Here is a 12,159-nt window from a genome sequence, read left to right as displayed (position 1 = left end):
AATCTTACACATATACATTATATGAGGTCAAATGTACAACACTTGTCATCACACCTAAACCACATTTTACATCAACATGTCCCTTCAAAGTGCACTATTCAATTGCCAACATGACTAATGAATTTGACTGTCTTATCCGTACACAATGACACAATGATTAAACATTCTGATGGCACTGACAAGTATATTGACACAAAAACTTGCTTTTGAGGGATGGACTAAGGATTTTGAGCAAGAGACTGGCTTTTGCAGGTGATCCACGGTGTTTTGCTATTTGTTCAAACTGTTTTGAGAAATGCACTTGATCTTCTGCAAATTGCAAGAATGATTGGAAAAATGTACCAAAGTGATTGAGAAAAACTGTAAGTGCCAGAAAATGTATGTAGAATTTGACATAGTTTCACTAAATGGTGATTATGATCATTTTATGGACTGAGTCCTGCCCACAGCATGAAATACACTTTTAACACAAAAGCAAGCACACACATGTAGGGTTAGGGTTACACACAATTTCTTTATTTTGTTTTTTTATGGGACACTCTAGGCCAGAGGGCAATGATTGATTTTGTTAGTGTCATCTGACCTCTGGCCATAAAACTTGGACACTCAAGTGAAGAGATGGGCTGAGCTGTCAACTGATCTGGTGTTAAGTTGGATTTGCTGGCAGGGTAAGAAGAAGGAAAGACCTGAATGACCCAAACCTATTGTAAGGGTGTGTTGAGAACAGGTGATGGAACTCTCCGACAGGAAGGTCTTCAACTACCACCTCCAAGAGAACTTTGACCTGATTCTGAGGGAGGCTGGGGACATTAAGTCCAAGTGGACCATGTTTTCCACTTCCATTGGTGGCACAGTTTGGAGCTGTCAGGTCTCCAGTATAGGTCACGGTGGCACTCCCCGAACCCGGTGGTAGACACTGGAAGACAGGGATGCTGTCAAGCTGAAGAAGAGGTCTAATCGAGCTGAGTTGGCTTGGGGGACTTCTGAGGCTGACAGGTACCGGCCAGCTGAACATGTGGCAGAGCGAGCAGTCATGGTAGCCAAACTTCGGGTCTGGGAAAAGTTAGGGGAGGCTGTGGAGGGACACAGGAGGGATGAGCAGTAGCCCACCAACACTTTACAATAGAAGTGGGGAGCCGTTGACCTCAACTGGGGACATCGTCAGGTGGTGGATGGTATACTTCGAGGAACTCTTTGATCCTGCTGATGCTCCTTTCACAGAGGAACCAGATGATGAGAGGCTGATTCGTTAATCACTCAAGCTGAAGTCGCTGAGGTATTGGCGAGGCACTGGGGGTGGATTAGATCCATGAGTACCTGAACTCTCTGGATGTTGCGGGGTTGTCTTGGCTGACATGCCTCTGCATTATCTCATGGCATTTGGGGACCGTGTCCCTGATTTGACAGGCCGGAGTGGTGATCCTTGGGGCGTTTTCCCTGGTATCCTGTGTGAGGTGCCTCAGGAGTATGGGGTCGGAGGCCCTCGGCTAAAGGCTAAAGTCCACATTGCCGGCCCAAAGTAAGAGCTGTTCCCAGTGCATGTCCAATCTGGCAGGCAGGGCTGGCCTTTGTCACCAGTTCTGTATTTTACTGGACATCATTTCTAGAAGCACCCAGGCACTTGAGGTGTTCCGGTTTGGGAATCATGGATTTCACTGCTTTTTGCATATGATGTTGTCTTGCTGACTCCTTCAGGCTGGGACCTTCAGCATGCACTGGGGCAGGTTACAGTTTGAAGCAGCTGCAATGAGAATCGCCACATCAAACTCCCAGGCCATGGTTCTCAGCCAGAACAAGGTGGCTTGCTCCCTCCAGATCAGGGGAGAGGCCCTGCCTCAGGATCAGAGCAGCAACTGCTGTGATGCCATCATTGAATCAGTCTGTCATGCTAAAGAAGGGGCTGAGTCCAAAGGTGAAGCTCTCCATTTACCAGTCAAGTATATGTTCCCACCTTCACCTCCGGTCATGAACTTTGAATCACAAACTTTGAGTCATGACCAAAAGGACTCAATGCCGGATACATGTGGCCAAAATAAGTGCGCCCCACCACCCTGCAGAGGCATCCCTAGAGACACAATGAGAAGCTCTGGCACCCTGGAGGAGCTCACGATAGAGCCGCTGCTGAAACTGGAGGTGGCCTGGAGACATAATGCTGTCCCTGCAACCCAGTACTGGATAAGCAGGAGAAGATGGATGGATGGATCATTATTACCTTCGCTCTTTTATTAAATTTCAGTTTTGGGGAAGGTTTTTCTTTTTCTTTGTCTGCTTTCTAGCCTTTTGGGGGCCATGGGGAGGTAGCAAATATGGGTGTAGTCTGGGGCCGCCCCTGGAAAAATCACGAGCTCATCACAGGGCCCTATGAGAGCATTTGTGGGTTAGGCACATTGCTCAAGGGTACCTCAGCAGTGCTTTCAAGGTGTTCTGACACCAAAGTTTTTTTTACGTGGAAATTCAAAGAACTTGTGAAGCCTGTGTTCTGTCGAAATTTGCTACCTGTGCTTTAACTGATATATTTGTCCTGCTGCTTTGTCAAATTGTGCTACATCTATTCATGCTGTTACCCTATAAAAAAGAACCTTGCGTGGTTTCCTTCTATTTTTTTAATCAATATTTAGGTGCAGCATATTCTGATAGTCTAACAGCATCCCATCAAATAATGCTTCCAGTACACAATCCATCCATATTGTATAAAATCAATATTTATCAAACTGCCCCCTTTAGATTATTGCCAGCATGTATGATGTCTTTTAACCAATATGCTAGAGGGAGCATATTACCACTGGAAATGCTCGGAGCACAAATATACAGCTGCATCCTTAGTTATTGCGCATGCGCAGAACCACAAAATAGCAAATTCGATAGGTAGCGTAATTCGACAGCACACCGGAACCACAACTTGGGAAAGATTTGCCCGTTGCTCGATTAGTCAGTTAATATTAAAAACATAACTATTTCTTATTTTATACCAACATATGGAGGCAGAATCATTTCTTTTCTAACCTGCAGTGGAAGTCGAGGCGTGCGACTCCCTGCTTTGTTGAGCAGATTTATAAAACACTCGGAGGACAAACAATCGTTTCGATGACCCATCCACTGCGTTTTGAGATCTACGCGTTCGTCGGCCACGCGCAGTTGCGGTCTGTCGGCTACTTCCTGAATCACGATTAGCTGTTGTTGTGTTTGATTGTAGCATGTAGATGTGAGCGGAGCGCTCAACGCTGGTTGCTGGAGGTGACTTTCCCCGAGTAGCTCTCAACAACACCGGCTTTTAGTCGGAGTTTCTCCCGAAAGCATGGATTACTGGGTGAGTGTCGCTTCACTTCGGCGTCCTTCTAGAAATTAGTGCACATGTTCAGGACAGTGTTGCTACAAGATGACCGAAGATGATAAAGGGCTTGTTTATCATGCTAGATAACATATTGTGAATGATCATACTTTTGTTGCTCTGTGCACCAAGTCCACAGCCAACGTGGATGACAATGACTGCAGTTATCTTAGCTTTATCTTACAGATTGCAAAATGAGCTATCAACCTATATTTGTACCCCCCGACTTTTAACACGAAATCATAGTCTGCGTCTGTAACATAATATTTCTCAATACAACAGTTCTCTTTAATCGCAATGTACTTGTATTATTAACAAAAGCCTGGTTATATACATTTCGGTTCCTTTCTATTGTTACTTGTAGAGCCATCTGTGTATAATTAGAGATCCTGTCCAGGATAAAACCGCAGGAAGTTCAAACAAAGCGTTTGGGACCAACAGAGACTCGGGGATTTCTTTATGGGACAGAATTGTGTGTCTGCAGATGTGTGAAACTTCCACCAGTTGTCAGAGCAACAACTGACAGCAGTGAAGTGAAAGAAAGAAGGATTTCAAGCAAATGAATTTGTCATTGTGTGGACATGTTGGCCAGAGGCTCCATAAAGCATTAGAGACAAGACAGTTCAGGTGTAATGACTCCTTTATTACCAGCCTTGGTGAAGGACTCCCACGCATGTTGTCTGCTTCCCTTGATTTATCCAGGAGCTGCTTTGTGCCTCAGGCCCAGTACATTTCCACCAAAACATGAGAACACGACCTCCCTTCTGAGACAACAAAAGCTCTGACTAACAGAAAAGCCTGACGTTGTGCGAACCAGGGAGCAAAGGAATGGGCGTCCCTTGATCAGCAGCAAGTTAGACAATGCTGCTTCTGAGGGTCTTTGTGTGAACTCTGTATTAAGTTTTCCTGAGGCAAATATAGCTCGGACTGGTTTGGCACAGGAGGCAGGCATGTAGCGTGAAAACATGTTGAATAACAGCGAGATCTCTGTACAAACTTTAGATTAGACGGGTTAATCTCTCCCAGCAGGTGCACGAGTACCGCAAAAATTCAAATAAAACATGCTGCTGTCTTATTTTCACTTGCAACACGTGCAGCCTGTGTTGCCAGTCTTGCTTAACCTGTATGTGTGCATGTGGCCTGAACATGCAGGTATGACAGCTGCTTTCTGCGGCATTTGACCTAGAATATGTTTGAATTTTAGGCTGACATGGCCCTTTCTAGCTGACAAAGAAAATAGAACCCTATTGTGCTCCAGACAAGGCATTCTGGAATTACTTAAGAGATTGTTTTCGGAAACGTAAGCTATTCTCCTTGTAATTGGAGGAGGATAAGCAAGCTATCAGATTGCCTCATATGTCTTTTGTGTTGTAAAAGCACAGCTGAAGACAGATAATGGCGAGATATCATTGCAGCACTTGTGAAACTGCACATTCAAAGCCATTTTAGTTCCAGCGTGCTCTTACCAGTTTATAAATTCAGATTCAAAACTATATCTTTTTATTGTAACCTAGAAAAATGGGAAGTCGCCTTTATAGGTCTCTGTGGTCATCCGTCTTTTCTTTTTGAGAGTGATTGCAAAAGGCCCTGCTTGCTTCGCTAGTTGCGATTTGGGAGCTGGGAGGAGTCTTCTGATACTTGTCACACGGTTTCTCCCACACCTGTAGAACAAAGTGACTTGTCATTCGAATAACTGCCGGCGTTATTGGTGTGTTTCAAACTCTGACAATGTCTGCTGATGTGAGTACTTCAAATTGTGTTTTTTTTAAAGAATTCTTAATTCAAATTTTATGAAGTTTTTGCTGTCTGTTGCAGAAGAACCCTGTTTCTCCAACATATTATTTTAGCACATAGATTTCTTTGAATCATCTTGTTGTTTAGTTTCGGCTAATAGCATTACAACTCAAAGTCTAACCACCTGAAAGTGTTCTGTGAGCTCCAGACTTATTAAAAATATGTGTCTGTGTGTGCAGAGTGCCTTGCAGGTGTATAAGGAGATGGTCCTCCTGTACTTGGAGGAGGGCAGGCGTCAGGTCAACGCGCAGTGCGCAGACCTGGAGCCGCTGCAGATCATCGGAGCGACCGTCATCACCACTCTGGTTTCTGTCTGGATTAAAAGATTCCTCTTCCAGCAAGAAAGTGAGCATTCACATCCATCTGAATCACGGGAGGGACACTAACACACAAGACTGGCCTTTAAAAAGATCTAAAGGGTTGTGTAATGTTCTCATCGTGGCTCATTTCCAAATCATTTCCTTTTGATGTTTAGTGTGTTTAAATGTGCGCAAGCTTTGACCGCAGCAGCTGCTTCTCTGTTGGCCAATAGGTCTCACGTCCCGAATCAAGAAGCAGGTCTTTCGGATCATCAGAAAAATACCCTTCATCGGGGGGGCAGTAAGTACCAGTGGTGACTGTGTTCCTCCTTTTTCCAGCTGATGTGCACTGACTTTCTTGTCTGACTCTTATGAGTCACTCTCGGATGACTGAACACAAGCATGAATGGGGGCGGGAGCCAGACCTTTGGCACACTTAACATCATACACTGTTGATACCAGTGGGTTACTTTTGGTCACAACAGCTTGCTCTAAGGATTTATGAAGAATCTTCGTAAAGTCCTGACAGAACAAAGTCACTGTTGTGCTTTGAAAGAGTTTAAGGCTTTAGCAGTCTCTTATGGTAGACCATGTTGGATCTGATAGCTTTGACTCAGTTACATAAAGAATATGAATAACAACAAAAACGGCAGCAGCCCCCCAAAAAAGAAATTGGCCCTCAAATCCCATCAGAGCATGCCTATAAATTCTTGCTTCCCTTGTTAACATCTCACTGTTACATCTCTCTGTGGGATGTTTTGAAATTCCTCCACTTTATAGAGAAAGTGGAGGAACGCAGTGTTTTGACCTCTCATCTGTTGCATTCATTGTCGGTTCATTTGTCACAATCCACATCAGTATTTATTTTGAGCATGTTTCCTACGGTTTGATATTCAGTCTTTCCCGTCGTTAAAGTATTTCAGTTTTGATGAAAAAGCAGCCCATTTCCAATAGTTGAAGGTTGCTGGATTCAGTTTGAAAGTGAGAACTTTAGTAAAAACCTGTCGGTGTCAAGTCATCATTTTCTGTAGAATTAAGGATTTGTGTCTTTTCACATTTAAAAAAGTGTTGGAGTTGGTGTGGCTGCTAAGATCTGCTCAATTCAAGAGTTCTTTAGAGTATTAAAGACTGCTTTTCCTCTCTCTTTTTAAAAAAAAAAAAAGATTCAGAGTCAGCTCAACAAGGCTTTGGAAGACATGTCTGCCAGTCTGTGCACTCTAAAGGAAGGGATGAGTTACACCAAACAGTTACCCTCCAAAGGGCTCTCTCAGAGCCAAGTCCTGGACAAAATCAGAGAGTATGAGACTCTGAGTAAGTCCTGGAATTCTCCTCTTCATCATATGTAACAGTAAAGAACATTTAGAATACTTTATTTGTCATTATTCATTTGATTGTGCTACAAAATTTCGTGGCCGGCCTCAGGATCAAGCTATCGATTAACCCGATCTGTTTGCTCTTGATGGTGCTGATTTGTGCCGTTTTTTCGGGATACGCGGTGTGTCCATGTCCCTAATGTCACCCTGTGTTGCTGCAGACGAGGTGCAGTGGGAGAAGGGATGCGTCTCAGGTGCCGTGTACTGGGGAGATAAAGCCCTGACAGATCTGTTGGTGAAGGTTGGTATCGTTTCAGCACATTCCAACATCAACGGATGGAACATTTTTGTACTCATTTTTGTCAGCACATCCCTAAAAAGTGTAGATCTAGTCGTTGTTATTGCTCTTAGGATTACACTGATATTTGCCTCAGGTTTATGGGGATTTTGCCTGGAGCAATCCACTTCACCCGGACATTTTCCCTGGTGTGAGAAAGATGGAGGCAGAGGTCGTGAGAATGGCTTGCACGCTCTTTCACGGTGGACCGAACTCCTGCGGAACAGTACGTTCCATAAAACCTTGGCTTAAACGCCGTGGAAGCAAAATCTGAGATCATCACTGATTGACTTACTCCCATCCACGTTCTGACTTTTTGCCAGGTTACTTCAGGGGGAACCGAAAGCATTCTGATGGCCTGCAAAGCTTACAGAGACATTGCGTATGAGCGTGGCATCAAATACCCTGAAATGTAAGAGGAGATTTAATCAACTTGTTTTAGGAGTTTGGGATTGAGATCTGATTAAAAATCTAGGCGTTCTTACCGTTTCATTGTTCAGTGTTTGATATGTATTTTCTCTGCAGTGGTGTCTGTTTTCTGCAGTATTTCTGATCTTGCCTTCGTATCCCTCTTGTAGCCTCGCACCAGTCAGTGTCCACGCGGCCTTTGACAAAGCAGCACATTACTTTGGGATGAAGCTTGTTCACATTCCACTTGACAAGAAAACGATGAAAGTTGACGTGAAGGTAAAAGCGCGGCCCTCCGATGGTGGGATTGAACCGAGTCCCAGACACTTAATATGCTTGTAATTACTGCACTATTTAGGCCATGAAACGAGCCATTGGCAAGAACACTGCCATGCTGGTGTGTTCAGCACCTCAGTTTCCACACGGAGTCATGGATCCAGTTGAGGAAGTTTCCAAGGTGAGGAAGGAGCTCCTGTGTTATTCTTTTACCCCTCTGATCTGCAAACTCACTTTTATCTCATGTCCTCTCTGTGCCCCAGCTGGCTGTTCGCTACAACATCCCACTGCACGTGGATGCTTGTTTGGGAGGGTTCCTCATCGTTTTCATGGACAAGGCCGGTTACCCCCTGGCTCCCTTTGACTTCAGGTTGAAAGGCGTCACCAGCATTTCTGCAGACACCCACAAGGTAAGGAATGACTGATACAAGTTAAATCTGCCTCAAGGGCATGATTTTGTTGCGTTTCATTGTTTCAACCTTTGTATCTTTTGCTCCTTGTTCTCCAGTATGGGTACGCACCAAAGGGTTCCTCAGTCATCCTCTACAGTGAGAAAAAGTACCGGCACTACCAGTACTTTGTAGCGCCAGACTGGCAGGGAGGAATCTACGCCTCTCCCTCCGTCGCAGGCTCCAGGCCCGGAGGGATCATCGCCGCCTGTTGGGCAACCATGATGCACATGGGAGAGAACGGATACATTGATGCCACCAAGAAGATCATCAGCACGGCACGCAAGATCAAAACAGAGTAAGACGCAGCAAACTCGAGCTGTGCAAAGAGGAAAAGTGCACCCCAATTTACCCCAATCTGCTTTATAATTGTGCAAAATGTTAAGCTGAAGATAGAAATTGGAGTCAGAGACCTTTTAGGGACAAGCCTTTATTCATACAAACAACAAATAGAGCCCAGACTGACCAACATCAGTCTGTTTTGTAAAAAATCATTTTATACCTCAATGAACTTTGTATATTTTATTGTCAGAATCCGCGAGATTAAAGGCGTGATTGTGCTTGGGGATCCAGAGATTTCGGTGGTGGCTTTGGGCTCAGATGACTTTGATATTTTCCGTCTGTCTAATGCGCTGACGTCAAAGGGCTGGAATCTCAACACGCTCCAGTTCCCAGCCAGGTAAGCATCGTCGCTCGTTTGGATATTTGGAACATTGTTATGAGTTTATGGGAGTTAAAAAAGTGTCTTTTCCAGCATCCACATCTGTTGCACAGTTCTGCACACGCAGCCCGGTGTTGCTGATCACTTTATCCGTGATGTGAAAGAGCAGGTTGCCATCATCATGAAGAACCCCAAAGAGAGGACCACTGGAATGGTGAGCCAGCTCGTTCCAACACACTCATACTGGATTTACCAGAGCTGCTCCTGTGACTGCTCTACTTTCTGTACTTTCTGTACTTTCTGTAGACTTTGCTGCAGTTCATTCTGGGTAATGGTGGAAGTTTACTCTAGAAAGATCCTCTAAGCATCCTGATGTGTCCAAACCTGCGCTTCAGGTTTTAGTTTGGGTTTTTTTTATTGAACACCAGGGAACAATTTGGAAAACAAATTCTGTTGAGGTAGATTTTTATGCTGATTAAAACTAAAATTGGCATGCAGTCAGTCTTTTTCTAGCACGTCGTTTTTTTCTCTTCAGCTTCCTCTCCAGATAAGCAAAATTCCACTGATTAGCTGTAGTCAGACTTGCCAGCTGGTTACAATTGGACTCATCTAAAGCTACGTGGCAACTTGTTTGTGCAGTCACAATTGAGAGAGTGCAGCTCCCAATAGGTCAGTAATGTCAATATCCTATAGTGGATACTTTGAACTACATATAGGTTGACACGATAAAAAAAATCCAAGATCAGTTTTAGATTCCGTACCCAAAAATTAGCTGTCAGACCCAGTTCAACAAAAATTGTGTTCCCCAATGTAATATACCTGATTAGCCTCAGGTGTAAATAAACAGAAAAAACAAAGAACTCCTCGGATCTGTCTAATCTATATGAAAGGGTGAGCCTGTGTAATTAATCTATTTGTGGTGCTGTTGTTTCAGGGAGCGATCTACGGCATGGCCCAGGCCATCCCCGACAGATCATTGGTGACGGAGATCTCCCAAGGGTTCTTGGACTGTCTGTACAGCACCGAAGCGGTAAATTCAAACAGCAACCACATGAATGGTAAAGACCACTGAGATGGGAGCAGACCTGCCCCCCCTTCCCCCTCCAGAGCTCCAAGTTAATTACATAGCAGTTGCCTTATCACTTACGCCAATGTGGAAATCATCGTTATCGAAGCACAAACTGACACAAACGACTGTTTCCAAACACGTTGTGGCATTTTTATTTAATTTTTATAGATCTGAAGTGAATCTGTCCTCTTTTTAATCTCTTAAGTTTCATTTCAACTTCAGCCTCTGTCACATGCCTTTGTGTTTTACACTTGTCCAACATTTCAGGCAGAAGCCTCATTCTTCCTCTCCGCACAGACCACTGAAAGCCTATTAGTAATGCGGTGCTGCCCTCTAGCGGCGCTCCAGGTGTAATGCTCTAGCCTCGTGTTGCGTCGCTGTTGTCGGCAGCATTTATAACTGCACTGCCTTGACATAAACCCATCGGGGTTCGCAAGATATCACTTGAAATTTTAACTGTTTTATTTTGTAGCGCTTGGTATAATGTACTTTTTGTTTTATCAGAACAGTTTTAACAACAGTTTAAGGTTGTTGGTTTTTAAAAACAATTTTAACCAAGTTTAAGGCACATTTTCTGTAATTTAAGTTGAAGGGATGAACTGTTGCTTTTTAATCTGCATCCTTAGCCCACCAACCCTGTGCTTGAAGAATGAGTGCAAGTGTTTGCTCATTTGTGCTTAGTAAAATAGTTTTTAAATGAGAGCTATATTTTGAATGTCACCAGAGGCATCAGGGAGGTTTTTATTTTTTCCAGACGCTCATTGTCACGTCATCAATAAGCAAAACATAGTTAAAGTTTAGAGAATGCTCATGTCTCCTTTTTTTTTTTTAAAGAGTAGAACAGACGGGTCTCTTTGGTTCCTGGAGATCATTGCAGATTGATGTTTTAGATGGTTTTAAACTGAGCTCTGTTGCCTGCATGGTTGCATTGTTTAAATCATTTTTGTCTTAATTTCATCTACCTCAGCTTTTAGCTGACATGAATGTCATCCACATAACAGTGCAGCCATGTCCATCATGAATAAGTCTTTAGTCTCAGCTGGAATAAAGGGCTAATCCACCCAAAAAAATAATGTCATCAAAGTGACGTGAATTGGAGGTTACTTTCCTCTAAAACACTATCATGCACTACTAAACCTGCAATAATTTATGAAGTTATTGAAACAAGAAATTACATTCTGGTTTTCCCCATTTCATTCAGTTCTTTTAAATCATTGTGAATTTTTATTTGGGAGGGGGGGGTGACGCTTTTGTGTTCTCAGTCTGGCTGATGCTGAGGTGAAACGGCTTCACTATGACCTTCACTACTGTCTTCCGTGCTCTCCTGTTTTTGCTTGTTTAAATGCTGTACCTCCAATTATTCCCATGTCTGTGCAATATAGAAGTGTTCCTTCAAAGGAGGCTGAAGAAGCGGAGGGCTCTAAAGAGATGAGCCATCTCTGGAATGATTAAACTCAGCCTCGGTAGGCTAAGTGAAGCATTTGTGTGCCCACTGGGTGTAAATGAATCCCTAACGTGAGTGTGTGTCTGTGTTGTGACCTTTTTGAGCCTCATACATATGTTTACCGGAATTTTTTGTTTCTTTTATTTGTGGGATTCTTATTTTTAACAGTCATTGTGTGTGCCACCGTGTCTGTATCCTGACAAGAGACCACTTCCTTTTGCTAAAACTCTGATGATTCAACGGCCAAGAAGCCACTTTTAAATAACATCAAAGATCTTTTAAACGGATAGAGGAAAGTTTCAACGCACTGTAGAGGACGTGGGAGTGCAGAGGACACGTAAAGCGCCGCGCAGAAACAGCGTTCACCCACGTGCCTTCAGGAGTTTAACCACATGACGTCATGGATTTTGTCTTCCTCAGGGAATCGGCGTTCTAACAACAGCATCATCAATGTCCACCGCGTTTTCAGCACACTTATATGTGTATGTGTTGACAGACTGGAAGACAAAAGTACTCTTACATCAGGTTTCAGTATAGCTTGCTGATTGTATCGTATGTAGTCTCAACATTTCAGGGCTTCATTTTTCTAACAACCCACAGCAAACAGTAATCCACTCCGTTGTGCTCCCTCTGACCCCTGCCCACTTCTGCATAGTTTTGTTTGTTTTAATAAAATACATTCAGTCTAAAATGGATCACTGGACAGTTTTAATTCACCACAGGAACCTTTCGGGTGGTAATATAACATTTACTGTAAGGTTTAACATCGTAAGGCACATTG

At 43.6% G+C, this 12,159-nt stretch overlaps 1 protein-coding gene across 2 annotated transcripts; it reads left to right on the top strand.

Moving 5' to 3' along the window:
- Nucleotides 1-3,033: 3,033 nt before the first annotated feature.
- Nucleotides 3,034-12,073, top strand: sgpl1 (sphingosine-1-phosphate lyase 1). Of its 2 annotated transcripts, none has more exons than XM_057047632.1 (14): nt 3,034-3,307; nt 5,302-5,467; nt 5,655-5,722; nt 6,585-6,732; nt 6,956-7,035; nt 7,169-7,297; nt 7,395-7,483; nt 7,650-7,758; nt 7,838-7,936; nt 8,019-8,165; nt 8,264-8,502; nt 8,737-8,883; nt 8,959-9,079; nt 9,800-12,073. In XM_057047632.1, exons 1-14 carry the CDS (start codon nt 3,296-3,298, stop codon nt 9,935-9,937), a joined length of 1,692 nt encoding a protein of 563 aa, XP_056903612.1. In that variant the 5' UTR covers nt 3,034-3,295; the 3' UTR covers nt 9,938-12,073. The 2 variants fall into 2 exon arrangements, with proteins under 2 accessions (XP_056903612.1, XP_056903613.1); XM_057047633.1 differs by lacking the exon at nt 3,034-3,307 and adding an exon at nt 4,789-5,068.
- The last annotated feature ends 86 nt before the right edge of the window (nt 12,074-12,159 follow it).

Source organism: Takifugu flavidus, chromosome 11, assembly GCF_003711565.1.
Source record: "Takifugu flavidus isolate HTHZ2018 chromosome 11, ASM371156v2, whole genome shotgun sequence".
Classification (NCBI taxonomy): domain Eukaryota; kingdom Metazoa; phylum Chordata; class Actinopteri; order Tetraodontiformes; family Tetraodontidae; genus Takifugu; species Takifugu flavidus.
Note: the sequence above shows the minus strand (reverse complement) of the source record. Positions and strands in the feature narration are given on the sequence as shown.